This window comes from Chroicocephalus ridibundus, chromosome 13, assembly GCF_963924245.1.
Source record: "Chroicocephalus ridibundus chromosome 13, bChrRid1.1, whole genome shotgun sequence".
NCBI classification, from domain to species: domain Eukaryota; kingdom Metazoa; phylum Chordata; class Aves; order Charadriiformes; family Laridae; genus Chroicocephalus; species Chroicocephalus ridibundus.
The window spans coordinates 8,357,525-8,380,333 of NC_086296.1; the positions used below are offsets into that span (position 1 = coordinate 8,357,525).

At 37.3% G+C, this 22,809-nt stretch overlaps 1 protein-coding gene across 2 annotated transcripts in view; it reads left to right on the forward strand.

Moving 5' to 3' along the window:
• The window catches only part of ADGRD1 (adhesion G protein-coupled receptor D1), a 156,278-nt gene that overhangs the window by 24,005 nt on the left and 109,464 nt on the right, over positions 1 to 22,809 (forward strand). For both annotated transcript variants that reach the window (XM_063351376.1, XM_063351377.1), the window contains 4 exons: positions 407 to 524; positions 1,395 to 1,505; positions 3,245 to 3,320; positions 6,747 to 6,888. In XM_063351376.1, coding sequence (XP_063207446.1) covers positions 407 to 524; positions 1,395 to 1,505; positions 3,245 to 3,320; positions 6,747 to 6,888 — 447 coding nt within the window. The remainder of the gene's footprint in view (positions 1 to 406; positions 525 to 1,394; positions 1,506 to 3,244; positions 3,321 to 6,746; positions 6,889 to 22,809) is intronic.

Consider the following 22,809-nt stretch of genomic DNA (forward strand, 5'->3'; position numbering starts at 1 on the left):
CATTTTAATAAAGATGATAGAAAGGCCAAACAGTAGTGTCTCAGCTTATATTCCGATAAAGATCTGATACCAGTCTTTATATATTGTCAAAATTATTTGCTCAGTTCTTGTCCTCATTCTGCTGAATCCTGAGTATAATTGACTGTCAAATTCTGGTGGGAGCAGAGAGTCATTTGGAGACATTCTATAAAACCTTATTTTATAAGGTCAGGCTCTGGGTGGCATCAATTTGTGTAACACGTTATCCGCTATATGTGGAAAAGGTTGTGGAGAAAGTCATATTTGACTTTGGACGATGGTGAGTTGAATGATGAGTCACACAGGAATTTAACATGGCACCTTGGCATTTTGTGCTATGAAGTGCCATTTCTTTTGTTGTAGAGCCTTCTCTTTCTTCTTCCCTCAGACTGCTCACGTATTTGGAAGTTTAATTCAAACTATTGACAGTGTGATGGCTCACATGACACGCAACCTGGACGAAAGCTCGTTACCTTTATCTGTTGAGGGCACGTCATCTGTGGCAGGTAGGATTTAGCAGAAATGTTCTTTCTGGACTGTCTGGGTGTCCTAAATGCTTCTGAGCTTGCAGCCCCTCCTTTGCCAACATGGAGGAAATCAAACCAGTGTTTCAGTTGTAGAAGGACGACTGTGCAGTTAATTCAGAGGTAATCAACTCTGACTGTACTTGAACCTCCCTGAGGTTATTTGGAGAAGGTTTTAGAATATGAATTCTATGAAATGAATCTAGTAATACTATACTAATAGGCAGTTAAAGGGCACAGAGCTCTTATGCAGCACTTTAAAGTTGCAGATCTCTGGATGCTACAAACTGTAATTTTGCAAGGTTTTTGCAAGAGATTGCAAATAATAGGAATAGTTTTGACCTTTTAGGAGAATTTTATTTTACTATTGTTTAGCAGCCTAGCACCCTAATTGCATCTGTGCCTTTGGATGCTACAGGTAGCAAAGGTAATTTATCTGTTCTGGCATTCTGCTCTGCTTTGAGATCCATGCGAGGTGACAAATAACGTGAGCAGTCACCAGTGCCATTAATCACTGCATGTGCTCTCTTGGCCACTGGCATTCTCAAATAAAGCACTGGAGGTCTGAAATAATGCCTTCAAATGTCAGTGGAAGTGTGTGTTATCAATCTGTCTTGCTTGCCCTGGTAAGCTCAGTATTTGAGCATGGGTGAAGTGATCCATGGTATACTAGCAGTAAGGAGTCAGATATAAAAGGCAATTTTATACTCAGGGAATTTACTATATTTTCTGCAAACATCAGGGGTTTTAAACTTGAGACTTGCAGTAGCTATTAGGGAAGTCTAGTTACGTAGTCAAGTAGGATGTAGAGGCTATGGATTTTATCATATTTTTGTTTGGGTTATCACACAGATTACACCTTGGTCAAAATGCATCCTCAGACTCTGAATTTGTCCCACTATCGATTCCCATCTCGAGGACAGAGTTATATTTCCATTCCTAGTGAAGCTTTTCATGAAAAAGGTAAGAAAACATTTAAAGGGAGGAGCAGAGTCATGTAAACAGGGTATCCAAAAATTATTTTGCTTGAAAACAGTTTTGGTTTGCTTTATTTTTCCAAGAAACTAGATTGATCATCACTGATCGTACTGGCTCTAAAGAACCAGCAGTTGTCCTGTCGTACTAATAAATGATTAATGTGGTGGAATTTTCATATTACTTGAATTAATTTTGAATAATACAGCTGGGCCACAGAGAGTGAAGCCATTTAAATTTGACATCTTTTTATACCAGAGAAGCCATACTGTCATAAATTATTCTTAATCATGTGAACTGGTTATTTTTAAGAAATTCCAGGATGCCAGATCAGGTATTACTTATCCCTTCACGGAAAATAACTCTTAAAATGTTGTATGAAATTAAACTATAAAATGTCAGTTTTAAGCAATAGCAACTACAGAAACAGAATGAAGATATAAACTACAGTCAAGGCAAAAAGGCAGAACTCAGAAATCCATACCTAGGCTAAAATTTTAATAATCTCAAAAGCAAGGTACGGCAAAAATCTGAAGCTTTAGTAAGGACTCTAAAATAACATTGTTTGAAGTTAATTATCCATGTTTTAATCAGGGATTGAAGGAACCTATTTACAGAAACATTTCCCTGCATCTTCAAATCTGACCTATGTGCCCTGAATTGCAACCCGTGGAATTTACACACCTGGAGACCTTTCCGCAGTCACCTCTGTTGAAGGAGGGTCGGTCCCTTATTCATAAAGTGCGAAGTCAGCTGCAGATAACCTGCAGTGAGAAAGACTCTAATAATTACTGAACCGTCTACCTGATTTGTGGTGACAGCTTTGTTTCTTTGCACTGGCAGGGGGCTCTGTCTGGAGACTTCACTGCAAGTGCTCTGAGGCTTGAATAACTGAATTGCAAACCAACTTATAATGCCAAAAATAGCATGTGGGGGGACTTTTTTCCTTTCCCACTTATAAAGTCTCTCACCATGCAGATTGTTTTTTTTTTTTTTTCTTCAGAACATTATTATGGTTGGTATCCTGAAATGATCCAGCCCATTAAATGTTTAACTCTTTTTTCCAGCTAAAGTTCGCTTCTGAGTAATTTCATCCTTCAGGCCACACTTGTTGCTGTCCAAATGAGCTTACCTAAAAATTTATTATTCCACCTCAAACAGTTGACACTATAAATACTTGGAACCCAGCAAAAGGGATAGTGAAAGACATCTGTGTGGCTGACACTTAGAAAATACGCATCTCTCTCTTCACTCAGATGATGGAGAACCCATAAATACTTGGAATGCAGGCAGCAAACAGACAACCAAAGTGGAAAATGGTTGCCTGTGTCGGAGTTTCACAAATTGCCAGTTAACAGAGGTGGTGAAATAGCCTTGAGATTACTGTAGCTACCATTGAGATATTGACTCTGGTATGTCATATGACCCTTTCTGATGCTAGGTGGGGGATTTATAGCTGACAACTGATTACTTTAACAACTTATTTTGGAACTACAGGTGCACAGGGCAGGCATCCTTACTCTTCATATCTGTCTCCTGTGCCTTACTGCAAGGTGTTCATACTTTTTCACATACTTGAAAGAATAATCAGAAATCTGTGAAAGCAAAAAAATGAAAGTTTACAGAAGTCAAGGCTCTTAATTAACACAGAGTTTCCAGTCTAGGATAGAAGTGTCTCTTGCTTACAACTATTGCTCTGAGCAATAACTCCTGTTCCCTTTTCACAGCTTGGATTACCATTGTTGGCCTGCTTTACCATAACATGCATTATTTCTTTCATAATATCAACCCTGTGGATACCAAGTAAGTATCTCAGACCTCTAATGCTCTAACAGCTTGTTTATTACCTTAGTGATATACTTTACCACAGACATGTCATTATCGACTGTAAATAAATTGTGAGCCATAATCCTGATTCTGCAATATTGAGGACATGTAGTCATTAACTAGAGAGAGATTAGAGCTTACATTAGATGTTTTACTTTATGTTGTAGTAAAATAGATTTCCGTAGCGACATGTTTATCTTTCTTTGTCTTCTCTTTCCATTCATCATATCTGGTATTAAATTTCATAATTTTAATCTCTCATAAAAGGAAATCACATCTTTTTCTCCTGACACATATAAAGATAAAGCTTGTGCTTAAATGAAACAAGTAAGAAAACATAACATCCCTCTTTAGATAAAATCTGAATCCTAATCCTAGAAACCAGCAAGGTAATTTTACAACAGGAGACAAGGCAATGCTTAAAAGACTTTTTGTTTTATATGCTGCATCAATGAAATCATTAGCAGATAAGATAAAGTAAATGCAGAGCTGTATTCCTCTCAGCAATACAGTTCCCCAGGGAATTTTGCAAGGCCATTCACGTAAATCATTACACTTTCCTTTTAATCTAGTATGACTTTATGTTTTTATTTCATCTATACTGGGGTACATAGATTAGTTTACACTTTTTCTCAGTCTTTTCCAATCTGATTTTCAGTGTGTTGTTTATGACAGCAGAAGGAAAGATGCAGCATCTCAGCTGTCATGAATGTCAGGGATTGCCTCCCGTTCTTTACATACAGCTACACGGAAGGTCACGATTGCAGGAACTCACTTGTGATCTTCAGGGTAAAAAATCATGGTTTATGACCAGACTAATCACACTGAGATATTCACACAGCTATTATTAAATAGCATTTTTTAAATCAAGTAGCAACTTGTACTGTTGTTTACCTTGCTTTCAAAAAAAGGGAACTTAGTAGGTGGCTGTAAAGGAACCATCTCATTAATGTGCAATAGTTCTTACCGACATGAAGAAATAGAGGCAATAATTTATGACAGCTTATGTTTTTCAAACAGGAGGATCAGTGCAATTTATTAAGATAATAAGATATAATCTCAAATTCTCGGAGAGAGAATGAGAATTAATGTGGTCTTGACTTAGTTCAAAGTTTAGCAAACACAATATGATTAAAGACGCTGCATGTCAAAACACTGTTCTAACGCATTGTCATGGAGTCCACGCTTCTAGGAGTCTGATACAGCAAAATAAAAGTTATGTCAACTTCGTGAACATTCTCTGAACTTTGTGGAATAGGAAAACCTGGAGACTCATTCCTGTTCCACCAAGTTGTATGTATTTTTATCCCTCATTTTTGAGACGGATGGATCTTTAGAAGGATTTTGAGAAGGGAGGATCTGGCCCTGCTGTAATGCGAAACACAAAGACACTGAAGAAGATACATCTCGTAGAGTTCTATAACTAATCTAAACTACTTGAACTGTTGGCAGTCTGTAATGCACTACAGAATCACATCTATAAAATTCTAGATGCAGATCTGTCCAAAAAGCAATCTAAAAAACTAGTAATACAAGGAATGCTTGCTTAGTGATTTTCCTCTGCGGAATCAAACCCCAGGTATTCAAAAAATGTTTTAAAAATAAGTATCCAGTTCTCTCCTGCTTGGTTTTCTTTTTTATGCTGTACTGCTGTAACTTTTTTGCTTATATTTCAGTAGAATAACAGCACTTTCCCAGAGTAGTTTGTTTTAAAGACCTTCTTTTATGTTCCTTCTAGCACTGGGATACTTGAACACCTGTAATTTGAAGCCTGTCCATTTTCTTTTTAAGAGCATTTTTTTTCCTTTGTGGTGGAAAGCTAAAACCAAAACTCATGGAGCTTTTGTGCTGTACAGACAGATGACTTCTATTTTCAGACTACATAAATAGCAGTTTCTAAGGGGAGTTAGTTTTGATTCTTTAAAAAAAAAAATCAAAACAAAAGGTTTTGAGCCCAGTTCTGCTCCCGCTTATTCACAGTTTGTGTAAAGCTGTAGTAATCTCACTGAAGGTAATCGGCTGACAGACTCACTGCCATCTAACATCCAGGCCACAGTGAAGAAAGGCTTGTGTATGCAAGCACGAAACACAAAACACTGTTTCTTGCTCGTGGTGAGGTTTTTTCACACCTCAAAATTCATCTACCTATTTAAAGTTAAAATGGCAGATTATAGGCATGGAAAAAACGTCCATCCTGTTAATTTGTGTAGGAGAAATCTCAAAATGTCAGATAGCAGTCTTAATGTTACAAGTCCTTCTCTAAACTTTTCATATAAGAGTAGCAAAATCCGCCCTAAGATTAACAAATTCGAATCACATGCTGGTTACTGGGAGCAGAAGTAATCTCCAATACTGATGTTTTTCCATGGTTAGCACTAAGGACTGGTGCTTGGGCTTGTGCTCTATGAGTTCTGTTTTATTTGACCTTGCTGAGGGACCGAACAAAGTTATTTTAATGTCTGATGCTTTTTTTTTCTTTTCCCTGAAAGAAAAACAAGAAACCATTGCAAACAGGTGGCAGATGTAAATAAGATGGGTTTTTTAATGTGCTTTGTAAATTGGCTCTTTCCAATGGTGTGCTATGTTTGGAAACCCACACTGATGGTTAATTTGCCATGGCTCATGTTTCTCATAGTGAATGCCATTCTTTCACAGAGTGAAGAGGTGGATGACAGAGACCACTTCACTCCTGCGCAGTTTCTTACTGATGGTGTAAAAAACTTTACCCTACAGCCAAATAGATCTTAGTTACTCCTAAATGTGCAAAAATGCCAAAGTCATAAGTTTTAGCTGAAAGCAGAAATAAAAGGGTTCTTACGTATTGCAGAGTTACTTCAGCCTAGAAAAAAAACATTACCTGGACTAATCAGACGTTTAGTCAGGTTCTGCTGTTTGTATTGTGACCTGAGTTACTCTCTAACAAACCTAACTGGACATAATCCATTTTTCAAAGTAAAGCTATAAGTTACTTCTAAATATATTCCTACGTATATTTTTATAGCATTATATCTATGTGTCTTACACACCAATATGTATGTTTAATTAAACATCCTGAAATCCCCCAAGTTTTCTCCTCACTTAGATTGCTTTGCTTAGTTTATTTTTAGATCCCTTACTTCGTAGGATTCTCATTATCTAAAGCACTTTCAGCAAGGTTTATAAACATTTGCAAAAGAGGAGCAGAACGAAGGCATACTTATGATACCAAGTCTCCTAACGTCCCTATACTTTGTAGCTGTTGTTTCTAGTCCTGTAGGATCCTTTGGGGCCAGATCTTGCTCCCCTATAGAAATTAATTGACTTGAATAGCAAAAGGAGTTCCTGTGTTCCTGTTGGTGTGGGCGTTGTGGGTAAACAAAAAAATGTTGTTCTACTTCCTTAATATATTTGTTTCTTTCCAAGGATTACTGAAGCTGCTGCCTACAAGGGTTATATGATCTCAGCAACCAGTTATCTTATCTCTATCAAAGTGGAACCTCTGCCCAAGCTGTCCCACAATCTGTCAGGATCTCCTCTTATTACTATCCAGCTCACCCACAAATTGGTAAGTGAAATGGAAACTACCAGTTTAGGCTATTGTCAGGGCTGTTCAGAACTTCAGCGTATATGACTACTTTGGGCTTGTCTTATAATTTTTGTAGGTATTTTTAGTAGCAATTCAGATGGCATTTGTGACTACAATATTATGTTTTTCTAACCATTACGCTTCAATGACTTCTGTTTCCATCACTGCAAAAGTCTGATTAGTGCACATGTTGAAAAAGAAGGTGAAATGACAAGTATAGCTTTAGGCATTTCTGTATGTATTGTTCTATGGATGTGTTTGTGCAATCTAGAATAGGATGGTATGAATTACTGCTTTCTCATTAGAGCTGTCAAAAACAAGAACTCACTCATGGTTTTTGCTTTTTGGTCTTAATCCACACTGAGATAACTGAGGTGTTTTGAATGTTCTCATGTAAAAACCCAGAGAAGGAACTCCTCCAAGGGCAGATACAAGTACGATGGGCAGAACATCTTCTGGGGTAGGAGTGGAGCAGGTTCAAATCCCTATCCTAGTGTGAACTGCCCTTTCTAGAGAGCAGAGCATTCTGAATCTGAGAAACAAGAGACAAGAAATATGAAAATCTGAGAAAACTTGGAGACAAGTTTTATTCAAATTGATCGATTACTGTAAGACATTTCAGTTTCACCAAATTAGTGTATTTCAGGAAGAAACTGGGAAAATATCTGGTTTTGTTTGCTCTTGGAGAAAAAGGCAAGGCATCTCTCTGTCTTGTCAGTGGAATGGAGAATAGTTGGGTTTCCTAGAAATCATCTTAGATGTTCTTCTGAATATTTTATCATATTTTTCTTTTAACGGCTGTTTTCAAACCAGTTTATCTTTCTCCTGTTGGGCTTCTGATAAAGATAGAGTAGGCTACAGAAAACAAATATATGAAAAAACCCTAAGGCATAGAAATGAAAAGTGTTGTTTTGCTGACAGTTTTTCAAACTAAGGACTCTCCTGAATGTCCCTAGTGGCCTCTTAGAAGACTATATTTTGTGTAGATCATTTATAAAATGTACTTTGCTTTCTTTATTCAGGTACCTCCTCATGCTTCAATATGATGATTTACTAGCAGGCTGTTAAACAAACCTGTGTCTTTTCCTTTATGCCTGTTGACTTTCACTGTGAAGATCACTGTGATCTTGGTGTATACAGATAGAAATTCTACGTTTATCACCTGTCTCTCTCTCTGTTTCAGTTAGCAGAATCCATGCGAAAGTGGTATGAACACATCTGTCTAACATACTGTATGACAGATACAGGTTGATTGGGAGTTTCAGGCTCTACCTAGAGCAGTGTGTGCTTTATACTGTGCTCTTCCAGAGCTCTTATTGCTAATTGGCAATGCATTCACAGCTGGCCATCTATTATGTACCATAATATTTTTACAGTTACTTCTATTTTAGGGAGTGTTCAGGTCTTACTAATCCTCCTAACCCCTGTTCAGATGTGACTTGGTTTTGGTGTTTGAGATTTTTTTTGTGTGTGTCTGTGTTTTTGTTTGGTTTTTTAAATTTATTTTATTTTTTCAGATCCTCGCAGGAAATGGGGAAATTTATCCCATTGTGTTAACAGCATTGAAAAAGTAGCTTAGTGCTGTCTGAAATCAGTCCATAAATACACGTCAATGCATTTGTGTTTAAAGTGCTGATAATTTTAATTGCAAGGGGGGAAATATTAGAAATATTTCTAAATGTGCAGTGAGCATGGTCTTAAACTCTGCTCACTAAACTGTACTGGGATAATAAATGTGCTAGATCTTGCTGTTACCCATACAAGCCTGAAAGGAGACGGATAAAGCACAAGCCGCCGCCCTCTGAAAGGCTAAAAGACTCTTTACCCGCTTGGTTACTCGCTCCAGTAATAATCTGTGTCTGGCTTTTACATCTTATTAACTGGTACCGTCCTGTTACTTTGAGAAGTTTGAGATATAATGAAGTTTTCCTCTACAAGTATATTTAGAAAATTCATAATCTCATTGTGTTTTTTAACCATGAACAATTTGTGGACTTGAATTAGAAACTGGCCCCATGCTGGACTAAATACCTATTTCTCCAATGTTTTTCAAATCAAAATTCAATTCAACTGTGTGAGATACTTCTATCCTTCTTCCAGAACCTAATTTCAGTATTATCTGATGATGAAGCAGTTTGTATATCTCCTACCTTGGCTTCTAAACTTCCTTTTAAAATTCCAAATCACACGTAAAAAATGTAAATGCTAAAAACTTTCAAATACCAAAACTTTCTGGAATCAGAAAATCTGTTTTGACGTGATAAAATTTTTTTTATTGAAATTTTTTGTTTGCCATATTTCATTTATATTGTTTTCCCAGTGGAAGGGTGTAATCTAGAGTCAGAATAAGTGTTCAAAAGGAGAAATAGGTGTAAAAGTTTGTAAAGAGAATTAGCTTGAGATCTGGGCAATGGGGAATACATCTAGTTATCTGCTCTGCCTTTCTTGGACTTTTTGTGTTGTTGGTTTGAATTTGCTAAGAAAAGCTATTAATCAGTGAGCAACAGAACCAACACAAATGACACTGGGTATCTTACACATGGACTCCAAATTCTGTGAGTAATCTTTAGAAATAAAGATGTAGTGTAGATGGAAATACACTGAATATTTGTCTGTGGGGAAGGTGCATAGTAAGGAGTTGAGTTGAATGTGTGCAGCTCTGCTGAAGTGGTATATATGTTGAATTTGATAGGAATATACATTACATTCACTTGCTTATGGCACCCATGGCTTTGGGAATATAATTTCTCTTCTGGCTGTTAATTAGTGGATATGTTTTATATCAGGGAAAGGATTGATAGATGATACCTTCCAGTTAAGCACAGGTAAGGCAACAGTGGGCCAAAAGTGTTCTCTTTTACACTGCTGTAGATTTTTAAAAGGCTCCAATAAATTCCATGGAATAATTTTAAACAATATAAATTTAGACAATTTACTTGTGAATTTATTTAGATATATTACTTAAGCAAATTCACACAAGTAAATTTAAGTGAAGTTACTTAAGCAGATCGGGAAATGACTGCATGTCTGAAACCTTTCATAGGATAGCAGCACAGGTCCTTTCTATCATATTACGTATTACTTGACTCTGTCATTCGGTTGAGTATGATCGCTCATGAAATAAAAGCAGAATTTAAAATGTGTAAGAATTTCTGTCTGCAAGATCACTGTGTTAAGTATGTAATTTAAAATAAAGAATAACAGTCAAGCTATTTATGTAACTTTATGATTGAATATAATGACTAAGCCAAGAGCATAAAATCTGGCTTAGAAACCTGTTTCATCCATTAAAATACTGCTTGCTTGCTTATAATAATGAGAGAAACATTTGAAGCGGATACCAATTTCATTCTTATAGCTGCCTGTTTGTTCCACATAATGTTCTCAGTTTAACAGAGAGGGAAGTAATAAGAAAAAGTAAAAAATAAAACGTCCAAACAAATAGTTTTTCTCTAAAATTTAAATTTGAGTCTGAATTTTTTCATAGTATCATAGAATCATTCAGTTGATCTGATTTAGTTGTAGCTACTCCAGTGGAATCTACTGGATTGCACAAGTAGAAAAATGAGGTGAGAAAGGAGAATATGATTTCATGTACTGATTGTAGTGATACTTGGCACAGCGTAATAAAACTTCAATTCATTTTCTCCTCATGTACATAGGAAAAATGCCAATCATTGAGCAACAGGAAAAAAAAAGGGAATAAAATAAAACATGTCTATTTTAGGAAATAGTTACAGTGAGAATGTCTATGAACTGAATATCACCTCTTGATAAATGCTCTGTGAAGTTTTGATTCATTCCACAGCCGAAGTCACTGTTAGTTAAATCTTCTCTTAGGCAAGGATTCTCTGGGTTTCTCTGGAATTGTCTGCATTTTTTATGTAGCTTTTAGGAGCTTGTGAGATGATTAAATTTCTCTTTCTTTTTGAAACATAAGACAATACAAACTGATGCTAATATTTAATCAATTATATGTGCATGCAGGGAATATTTATAAATGACGTGATAATGCTTCCTTTTCTAGAGAGCACTATGGGGCAGTGGGCACCGAGGGCACAGAATAGATGGCTGCCCGCCCTGGGGGATGGGCTGGAGACTAAACTGGTGCTGTGGAGCACAGGAGTTAAGTCCCCGTATACGTACACTCTTAATTTCATGGGTACAAGGACTAGGGAGACTAGACTGCAGACTCACCTCCATCAGAGAGGACATAAGAAGAGGGCATCAGTAATTACAGCCATTGGATCTTGATGTTCAGGCTGGCAGCTGGATTCTTATAGGACCAATATTGCTGGTTGACATTCTTTCTACCAACAGAGCAGGCAGAAAATTTTCTGGTCAAGCTCCTGTTAGTGGAAAATAGTTTTCTGACTTAAAATAGAAATTCTCATGAATCAGGACGAATAAGTCATCCCAATTTTTCACAGGATACAAATATTACTTGCTTAATTCTTTTTAAGTAGTAAATACTCCCTGTGGATAGGATAGACATGTATGTTTTACTACTTACAGTATTTTTGTTTTGTCACTATTTTAATAACAGTTTTGGTTGTACAATCCCTGAAACCGTTTCTTTCTGTTACTCTTTCTTTTATCTTACGAAAATATTAACAGCTTTAGAAAGATTGCTTTGCAAGAAGACTTCATCAAGGACTTAAAATTAACTTCTTTGTATAAGAACATAAAATGATTGTGTTATTCTTTCTGCCATTCTGACGCTCTGCTCTTTCTGCCACTGCTCTTTCCATCCATAGTGTGCACTTTTATAATACAGTGACATAGCCAGGAGTGAAAAGCAATTCTCATTTTCCTTCTCTGTAGATAGAAGATAGCTTTCTAGTGATGTTTGGGGATCACTGAGGGCCTCGTTGCTTGAGACTTGTTACATATTGAAGAATTACATTCATGGATCTTTTTAATGACTGTCCCTTCTCACTGCTTAGAGTATAAGATGAAGATGAGAGAGAAACAGTAGTATTTTGTGACACTGTAGACTCAGATCTATTGCCACTCTGTTAAGCTGTTTTATGAATAGTGGGATTTTAAATGTCATTAAATATTTTATACTGTTGATTCAATGTTTGTCCTAATGTAGTTTTCCCAGTCAACATACACATGTTCAAAGAACGTGAAGAGCTTGCTCTCTGTATACTTATTCTTTCTATAGCTCACCTGAAAAACTATCAGACAAAGGCTGTAATACAAGAAAATTATGTTCATTGAGAGCTAGTATTGCCTGTAATTGCAGCACATTCAGTGTGAACACACATTTTCCTCTAAACTTACCAGCTCCCTCGATATGCCTGCTGATTGCGTCAGGTTGTAGCATGTAGTAGTCTCTATTGGTCTGGAGACTGCAACGCTTCCAGCCCTTCAAGGAGGATCAGAGTGAGAATAAGGGAAACAGTAAGAGGATCAACAGTGTTAACCATGGCTTATCTCTAGAAAATGTGTCTTATGGCTGAGAATCTGACAGCATGGTATTTATGGGAGCCCTTGATGAACTTGAACCAAAAGAAAAGGCTATGTTCCTACTGGATAGCTACGCACATCAAACTCACTGTTACAGCTTGGTGACCTGTCCAGATGTTTTGTAATGAAGCAACGGTACACTTCGTAAAATCATTATCCTCACAAAAATTCTGCTTCTGGCAAGATGTTTTTCATAGCAGGAGCAACTACAGAAGAACTTCTATGATCCAAGAAATTACAGTACATGGTGGAAATTTAGAAGACCTGAATGTCAAGGCTGAAATGCATACACAACATGCCCTGGCAAGTGTCAGAAGAGGCAATGGGGCAGAAATGGTGGAAAACTGCATCAATATTTTGTAAAATCCATGTGGCTATGTAGCATGTACCTTGATATTTGACCACACTGAAGTCACTTTGTCACTGTTGTGGGGAAAATGTAGCTATAAATTCTTGTCTTTCCTGACAAGGCAGCTGACCATCTTTCAGCACGTAGAAATACCAGCTTGGTGTAAATCCAGGCATATTTGGTGCAGGGAGGGTAAAGGACTGGCTAAGGTGACGAGACGAAAGGGGAACATTCATACCCTGGATGATGCATCAGAGCACACTGTGCTCACTGCTCTGTCGATCCCTTACTGTTGACTGGTCCCATCTCGTATTCTGTTGTATGAGTTTCTTAAATCTCCAGAACCAGGAGTCATGTGAGAGCCTCAGCATTCATTATTGTAAGTGCATCCTGCGCGTCTGGGAAGTGCTCTCTTGGGGAACTCCTTTTGGAGATGGTAACGCACAGGGAAAAGATGGACCTCCTCTTCTCTTAACTGTGCTCCCATTATAAAAAAGTGCTGGCTTCTCTTGCAGTTCAGGCGGATAGAGGTAAGGTTAAGGAACACTTTCATTGAGCTTTTAATGAGGCAAAGGGACTTTTGCCTCTAAAAGGTACCGAAACAACAGCCTTCTCTCTGTTGTCTTTTGCCTGGCTAGCAGTGTGCCGTATCGCCAGGTTTGTTTAACATCATTACTGATAGGAAAATAAAATGGGAGAAGAACCAATTTCCATTTGTACACAAATATTAGTGCTACTATGAGAGAGACAAATCAATGTGGAGCCAATTTATTTTTATGGCAAGTTAAGTGTTGACTAATTCATATATCGATCGAGGAAAAACAATGACTTTTGCCCACATCTGCAGAACAAAGGTATAATTTTTTGATGGATGGACTTTGCCAGAAAAAGTTGAATAAAATACAATTAAAGCTGTGACTCTTACAGAGTGCACCACAATGAAGCAAAAGGAGAAAATAATAATAAAACTTGTAATTTAAAAATCAATACAAAGTTCTGCACTTTGTTACGGAAGTTAAATCCTTGCTATAAAGAATACAGAAAATCCATTGAGTTCAAATGAGAAATGAACATAGTTGCAGCTAATTTTTTTGACCCTGGGCAACCTTAAAATACCAATATTCAGTAAGATGATATACAGCTTCTCTTAAAAATACAATAGTGCTGTATTGTTAATATTAATGGAAACATCCCAGGACATATTTTCTCATAGAAATCCATTCTAAAAGCCTAGAAAGGCACAGTAACCAAAAAAAAAAAAAAAAAAATGTAGATTTTCATTAAGCCCATTGACGATTATGAATTGTAAGAATCAGGATTTCATTGGAATAAGTTGTAATTCATAGAAGGTTTCATTTCCATGTCAGAGCAGACTTAAGCCTTTGGAGGCACAATACTTTCCATGTGTTATCACTCATTTGTCATGAAACAATTCCTCTTTATAAATGAGTCCTTTGCCTTTGAGGTGGCTATTGTAACAGGACCGAGAGTATCATGAAGTGGTTGAATGTTTTTGGAAGTGTAGAAGTAAAGGTTGCTTTCAATTTTAAGTTTAGTTGCTGACTTTTATTCTTTGGGTATGTGGGTAACTTTATATGTTGGGTTCCACTTAGTATCTATAAAATTACCTCTTTCCTAAAGAAAATAACCACTGGTGACTGGAACCAAGTGTTATCAATCTACAGCAAAAAGCTTCTGCTTTTTCTCTTTCAAATTTCTGCTTGCAAGTGACAGTGCACCAGCAGTTGGAGGTTAGTCAATACCATGCAATAAACTTTGAGAAAATCTTGCTGACTTATAAACCCAGAACTGAATTCCAGAGTTATCCTATTTTACTGAACTGAGGCATCTTGTGCTACTTCGCACTCTGCCTTTGATTGAACACTTGTCACAGGAGGAGAAGAGAAAATTACGGGGTTTATATTTGACATGATCAAATCTGGTACAGTGATGTAGAGTTCTGTCCCAGCCGTGAACGCAGTTTCTAAATTCAATTCAGTTCCTCTTGTTTAAGTTCCTCATCAGTGACTACATCCTCAAAACATCCTTGCATGTGGTGCTGGCTTATTGCAGCAGTTCCAGCTGCTTGTGCTACATTTAATGAAATGTCAGGGTTTCTGCTATAAAACATTGTTTCTCTGCACAATGTTAATACAAATATATACGTATTTCAATTTTATGAAAAAAAGTTACTGCAGAGGGGAAGTAGCCAATATGCAGATGTTAATAACCTCGATGTTTAAAATTTTAAATAGAAAAGTAATACCACCAGCCCTTAATCCCCACTGTGAGAATGGATCCTGTAAAATCTCTCTTGATGGCGTCAAGCTGTTTTGAAGTGGCAGAGGCAAACTGTAGAATCTGAAATCCCAAAAAGCTGCGTTTAGCTTCAAAATGCCGAAATTATTATTTTTAAAAAAGGTCAGAAATAGTTTTGATGATTTGAGAATTTCAAATTCATGGGAGTCAGATACTTGGAGAGACTGTGTTTTCAAAACTGTTTTGTAAAGAGATATATTAAATACAAAGGGTAAGGTTCTGGTTTAATTACAATCCTTGGTAGAACTGCTGACTCCCATTGGGCCAAGCCTTCAGTCCTCACTCTAACGGTGATCTAATGTTGTGTTCAGACTGGTACAACTCCATTCTTCATTATTCATAACAATTTGAAGAGAAAGCAATGTATTTGTTTCAGGTAGTTTGTCTGTTGATTGTACTCACAGCCAGTGTTTTTTAGTGAGTAGAAATCTAATGTTAATGCATTCCTGTCTCTCCATTAGTAATATATTGAACAATCCATGTAATAGCAAAAAGAGAAAGGACTTTCCGGATCCTGTGGATGCATTGACTTAACCCTAGGCAGGTTCAACTCAGTTTGTCTTCCAGATCAGTGTAATTAGGTTCCAGATAAGTTACTGTGGTGGAGAGAAGTTTAAGGAATGTGTTCTCTGTTTTCCTTGGTTTGTTACAGTTTGATCCTTTGCATATCAGCTGTGTCACATTGTACATTGTCTGGGTTCTTACTGAAAGTCTCACACTGGCAAGCTTTTAGTACCTAGGTTTTCCTAAACTACTTGCAATCCTGTTGTTTTTACTATATTCTCCCATATGGTGGGAATTAAATCAGAATAGACCATGTGCCTAAGTGCTGAGAATTGCTCTTAAGCCAGTTTTCTGTCTCTATCATCCTATGTGTATATGTGAGAGGCAGAATTGCCATGATACCACTTGTTGCACGGGATCAATCCTAGCAGTTAAGTGGGCCTGTATTTGAGGAATACAGCAAAGGCCCTCTGTACAAATAATTTCTGAAAATGCAAAGTTCTGTCAGCAGTTATATTAAGTAAATAACAAGTAGAAAGTTCACTAGAAAATTTCTTACTAGTTATTTCAGCTGAAGTGCCATCTGCAACTCTATGTTTATTTAATCTAATTTATTTTTTTATTGCATTCAGTAGTGTGGGATCTGAATAACCTGTTGCACATTCTCCCTGAGATACTTTGCTGTAGCAGTTGCAGTGGTGGTGACTTCAAAACATTAGCATTAAGTATTTTGGGAGTTAAGCTACTTTTATTAATTGTGTGTAGTTTGAACTCTTTGCTTATGCTCTTTTGCCTATTACATTGTGGGTTTGTTTCTTTCTTGCCAATCCAAGACATTATCACATGCTTGTATTCGAGTTCTTTAGACTTCTGGCATGTCTGCCCATGTCTCTGTAAAACCTCTTAAGCTCTAAGGAATGATTTATGTGGCATGAATGACCAATATTTAAATGTGTATAGACAAATGATGGTCCAGAAAATGGTAAATACAGTAAATCTATTTTTGTCTTCCTGATGCTGCCTTGGAAACATACGCAAAAATGTACTGAAAATGATAAGGTAATGAAAGGCTAACTGTTGTGAAGATGGAACATGATTTAGAAAGAATAAGGTCTCTGCACGTACTCTGGTTTAGAACATTGCTGTGGAAAGACCACACCATATTTATTTTTTTTTCAGTCCCTTGAATCACTTGTTAAATTTTTTGGAGGGGTGTGTGTCCAAAAGAGCGTAAGATCTAGAAGGGCATGGATGGTAACTTATTTATATGGATGTACTTCTAAATCATAGAACACTTAAGGCTTTTGAACATGAAGCTCATCTATGTTGGCCTGCAGTGAAGAGGGATCTGACTAGGAATTTTGGTAAGCTGCATATTGGCACATTGCACACATCAGACGTTACCGATGCAAAGGAATTCAGTATGGTTTTATGGAACTGAAAGAGCTTAGTTTGTGATAATAAGGGTTGAAAAGTTGTCTTCAGCTTTTCTGGTGTTCTGAAAAACAGAACACCAGTTTCCAAATAGAATGAATTTATAGTTAGTAAGAAGAAGAATTGCAAAACTCTACAAGTCCACTGCATGCAAATTGAATTTTTTCCCTTCAAATCATAGAATCATAGGGTTGGAAGGGACCTCTGGAGATCATCTAGTCCAACCCCCAGCATTTCTGCAGAAAAATGCTGTGAATATTGCCTTGGACCACTGAATGAGAAAACTAGAATATGATCCACATCCAGAGTGGAGCCTTACAACCATAATAGAAAAGTGGGTAAGGTTGGGGGAGAGATACCACTTATACAGTCTAATAGAGGCAGAGATAATTGCTCTGCTGCTGGTGATTAATGGCATTAGTACAGAAATAAATGCACAGATTTTGGAAGGAAGTGTGCTCTTTTTATTATGCTCCTGAGTTGCTGCATTTAACCAGCAACTGAAGAATAAAGCACCTGCTCAGCAGTGGTGAGAGTGATCTGCCGTTGCCTTTCCGCGGTGGTGTTTCTTCTAAAGCAAACCCGAAGTCACCTGATATCGCACTGTGGCTGTGAGCGTGCTTATTATAGGGCAGCAGTATGGCTAAGTATAGGCTCTCTTACAGTAACATTGCCACTCTAAAACAATGCTTGTATTTGGTTTGCACAATATAAATAAAAAGTTTGGCTTAGAAAACGGTGTTAATTTTAGCTCGGAAATAACAGAGGAGTCATACTTTAGAGAAATCTGTGGATGGTAAATTTCTGGTTTTGCTTGTTTCAGTCAGCATTTTAACTCGACTCCTTCTGCTTTGCAATGGAGCTGGTAGATAATGATATTAACAGCTAGTAATAGAAACTTGGAGTTGTTTTTCTAGCAGAAAATGTGCAGCTGCTAAGGAGGGATTTTCCCTTTTTTTTTTTTTTTTGTTTAAAAAAAAAAAAGTAAAGTCCTTCCCAATTTAAGACGCTAACACAAGCTGGGTCAGCAACAAGATTCCTATCGGACAGGGCCAGCCAAGAGGAACTGCATTTCAGTGACTCACCCTGAAGCTGGCTCTGCATACCTTCCTCCTCTGCAGCGACTCGCAATAAATTTCAGTAATCTTGATCTGTTCAAGCTATCATTTAATGACTAACATATGCTTTGGAGGGGAAAGTGCACTCCAGACGAAGGCAGGGCTTATACGATAACACTTCCAGTATGATAGCCAGGGCATCACAGTTAGGAGAGAGAGCAAAGAATGTAGCAACGTGTTTTACAGGGATTACTCGTGATTTGAATCAAGCACATAGCTGAGTGCTTTGCTGGAGCTGGGTATTAGACAGTGCTAAGCAAGGACAGAGAGAAGATGTGAAAGTTGTAAATAAACAAATCCCATGAACAAATAAAATGAAATAGAAAGAAATGTAATTAATTTGCAGTAAACGAAGGTTGGATAAGTTTAAAGTTCTAATTCAGAATATTAATCTCTTCTTTTAAAAGAAATAATTCCTTACATTCTCCTCTTTAATTTCTTTCTGTTTTCCTCAGGTTTTTAATGTTCTAAGCACTTTTTCCTTTGAGAATTATTTTCCTCAGATTATTGGATTTTGATGTTTTGCTTTTATTTGTTCTTACAGGGTTGAGCATAGAGATGTTTCCTGCTTATAACTAACGCAGTGGGCTATAGAATATGCTTTATATAGAGATCAGTTTGGAAATCCTTATAAAGACAAGTGTAGAAAGTAATATTCAGAGGCACAGATATTTTTAGTAAAAAAGCTAGTGGTTGATTTCAGAGAAAGAAAATAGATAAGTATTTCCAATATTGGTTGAAATAAATTCTCAGGTTTAGTTACAGCAAGTCTAATCTGGTCAACTGGTAATTATTTTTTTGTCTTGCTATATCTGTATCTATATATCTATGTCTGTCATAATTTAGTCATCTTATAGCCTGCTATTCATATGTATGCTTAATGTTAATATTAAACTCCATATTGCTGAAAAATAGGCAAGAGCTGGAGTGCTGCGCCAGGTAATGCGGGGCTTTAACAAAGTCTGAGTACTCTGCTAGAAGGAAATATAATGCTTTCATCCTAGAATTAAACCACTCCTTGTATTTATATTATATATGGTGCACTGTAGAAAGAACTTAGGTGGTTAGGCTGATGAAATGTACTTTGACAGATCATGTTAGGATTTAGGGTGGAATTAATCCCTAGATGCACAGTTTATCATCTAGTGAAAAGTCATTAACTACATTATTTTGCATTCATGCTAACCGAAGAGCTGTGAAATAAATTAAACCTCTAGAGTATCTTTTTGTTCAGTGTAATGATGTAATAACTGGTGAGACTACCAAAAGTTTGGAGATTCTGCTGTGAGCTACCTCAGGACTCCCACTCTGTGTAAATAGGAGGAAGGGGAGAGGTGGTGTAAAGCGTCAGAAGGCCTATTCTCCGTGCATTGGAGAGATTGTTATGCCATGAGTTACAGATTGGTACAAAAAGCATCCATAAGATCTAACGTTTTTTTCCAATGCACCTGGGCACTGTGGATGCTTTCCTTTCATAGTCTGTGGCTATAAGGCAGAGAATTGTATGAACTGGATGCTCAAGGAGATTTCTAATTAATAGTTACAAAGGAAAAAATATGCTGTGGTACTTAAGAAATTGATTGGTCCATGTAAGACTGTGCATGAATTGTGCTGCTCTTTGGCAACAATTTTTACAATAGACATCTTATTACCCTAAAGACGTTTTAAATAATTTCAGTGGAGATAATTTCAGGAGTACTGCTGTCTGTATTTTCATTCCTTGTTTCTGTCTGCTGTGATAATTGATGTCAAATACAGCTTGAATAGCCAGCGAAATAATAAATTTGGAGAAAGCACCAGACACAGCAGGGAATCTGGTTTTCCTGAGCGATGTTTGTAATTATTTAGCTATGCTGATGAAATATTACCGGTTTCCACTTGTTATTAGAGATGACAATTCTGCCCTCAACAAGTTGGGGAATTTCAGATTTGGGAGAAAGATTTGTGTGGTTTTTTGGTGGTTTTTTTCTCGTCAACCTAAAAAGAAATTTTCTTGATTTTTGCATATGACAGGCAACTGATAATTTTTCTAGGAGTATTAAAGGCCCGCAGGACTGGATTGATTTTTCTTTGTCAAGAAAGTTAGCCTTGCAATGTAATGGCATTAATTATGCACTCCAACTAATTGAAAAGCTAGAACAGTATTGAATTTTTATTCTAATCTGATTTCTCAGTTTCACTGTCTATGTAATGGTTGTGTTGTGATTCACACAAAACTTTTCCCCTAGACTTAAGTCATTGTTAAAGTCCTGATTTCCATTGATTTCAATATATGAAACTTTTTTGTGATGTGGTGATGATCTGTTTTCTAGTCCAGTCCTAGTCTTGTTTGTTGGTGAAACTGGGGAGAAAACATGGTTATAGAAACTGGCTAAACATTTAGTGGGACCGGGTTCTCAGATGGAGTCAATGAGCAGGCGTTCACAGACATTAATAAAATGATGCCAGTTTGTACTAACTTAGGGCATCTCGTCCAGGAAAGACATTTTCAGACTCAGCCATAGTGGCCCCCGGAGCATTATTGTACAGCTATCGTACTTCCAAAAACTGGTAAAATTTGCACCAATGTGACTACTACAAGCCTGTTGAACACTATTAGTAAAAATGTGTTTCAGACCATTATTTCAGAGTGGCGTATAAAAGCTTTGAAACTTAAAACTAACTCTTAAACTGACATTGTTTGGTGAATGGCAGAGCACACTTAGAGAGGAGGTGAAAATGTTCTCTTGGTCCTGAGAATGCAGTGTTGAGTCGTCCTAAACTGTCACCAAGCAGCTGTGACAACTTCATGCATTTCTCCTTTGCAAAGCAGGTGGGCTTTATCTAAATTCCTTCATTGACCAGAAATATTTACATTGGAAATCTGCCAAGAGTTAGACAAAGTGTTAGTGGGGGTAAAGGAGGTGTGGGCGAAAGAAGAAAATCATCCAGGGAATAATTTAAGATAGCAGAAGAAAATATAGCACAAACACCATTTCTGTTTCAGAGAAGCATTACTTTGCTCTTGGGAACAGTTGCCAGCGTAAGAAAAATAGGCATAAATTCAGCATCCTCTGCGGGACTGAGTTCTCTTGCAAAACGGCCGAGTGCTGTCAACTCATTCACTTCAGAGCTCGGCATGTGATAAGGTTAGATTAACTCTTAATCTTTCGGGTCAAAGCTTTTACTAAGTGAGGTTCACTTAGATGCGCAAGGCCCATTTATTACTGAATTCATAGCTCAGCTGGCAGGAGCAAGGAAGGTTTGTACCCACACAGGCTGCATTCGTACAGCGCTGCGAGGGGGTGCTTCTCCGTCCAGCCACCCACCTGGCACGCGCATGTTTCTGCTTGGAGCAGTCGGAGCAAGTGTGCACAGGTCTGGGTCTGACAATGAAATTCCCACCCTTAAATCCTAGCTAGAGGTACGTAACTTGTCTATCAGCAAATTTTCTGCCTTATTGTCTTTTTGTAGATTTGTCTTTAGCACTAAAGCATACAGGGATGAAAAAGCAGCATGGGAATGATGAGTTGAGAGGGGTGAAATGGCATGCTGTGTGCAAATCATTCAGTGTAAAAGTCCTGCACAATCCCTTGAAGGCAGCACGGAGGGAACAAGCTCCTTATAAATGTGGTACTACACCTCATTATATATTTTAAGAAACGTGTAACCTCACACTTATCTGACCACCTTGGAGTATGTGATGCTGCTTTAAATCACGTGTTTCTCAGCGAACCACGGAAACATCAAACCCACGTATATCCTGCGAACGTCAAACCTGATGGAACGATAGAAATATTTCCAGTAGAATTTATAAAAAGAATTGCAGGGACTTAGTGCTTTATTGTGGTAAAGCCTGTACCCAAGGGAAGAAAAGCACAGCTTCAGTACATGGTATTTTTCTTTATTGTATATTTCCATTCTTCTGGCATAGTCTGCAGACTGTTGATTAGCTTTTTACTTCCCTCAACATGAATATTTTGTATATCCCACAACAGACTTTACATGTTTTAACTCATTCTTTGGCTTTCTCTGGAGGAAAGTTAGAGCTCAGTAAATATTATTAAAAAAAAAATAAATCCATAAATATTCTTCCACTTAAGAAAAAAAGAAAATAAAGTTTGCTTCCTGCAACTATCAACTAGCCAGCAGAAAATAAATGTACTGGCAAGCATATTTAGCAGAGCAGCAAATTTTGAGTAGTTACTGCAGACTGTTTCTGGAAGGCAGACTTGAAAAAGCCAAATTTTTAACTGTGGCTCTTGATGTAATGTTGTGCTGCCTCAAGAAAGAGAGAAAGAATAATCCATGACTTTGGGGATCATCAAAGGTACTGCTGAAATTCTCAAAACAGTTGTATATTCTGAAAACCCGTACAGTAAAAAAAAAAATAAAAATACCAGAAAACCTAGCCAAATCCTGAATATAGAAAGAAAGTTACTGGGTAACTTGCTCATTGCTTCTTTGAAAGTCTATGAAACATCTCAAATTGGTTCTCTTATTATGCCTTAAGATCAAAGGTGGCGGCTGACCAAGCCACAATTCTCTCATGTTGTTTGGACCTTATGCTGCCAGCCTGCAATCTTCTGTCTCAGTGGGATCAGAGTCCATGGAGACTCCTCATTCAGTCTGAGGTCTAACAAGATTTTCTCCCCTGGTGTTAAAGATATTATGTATAATAACGTTCTTAACCAATGCATAAGTATTTTTTTAAAGCAGAGG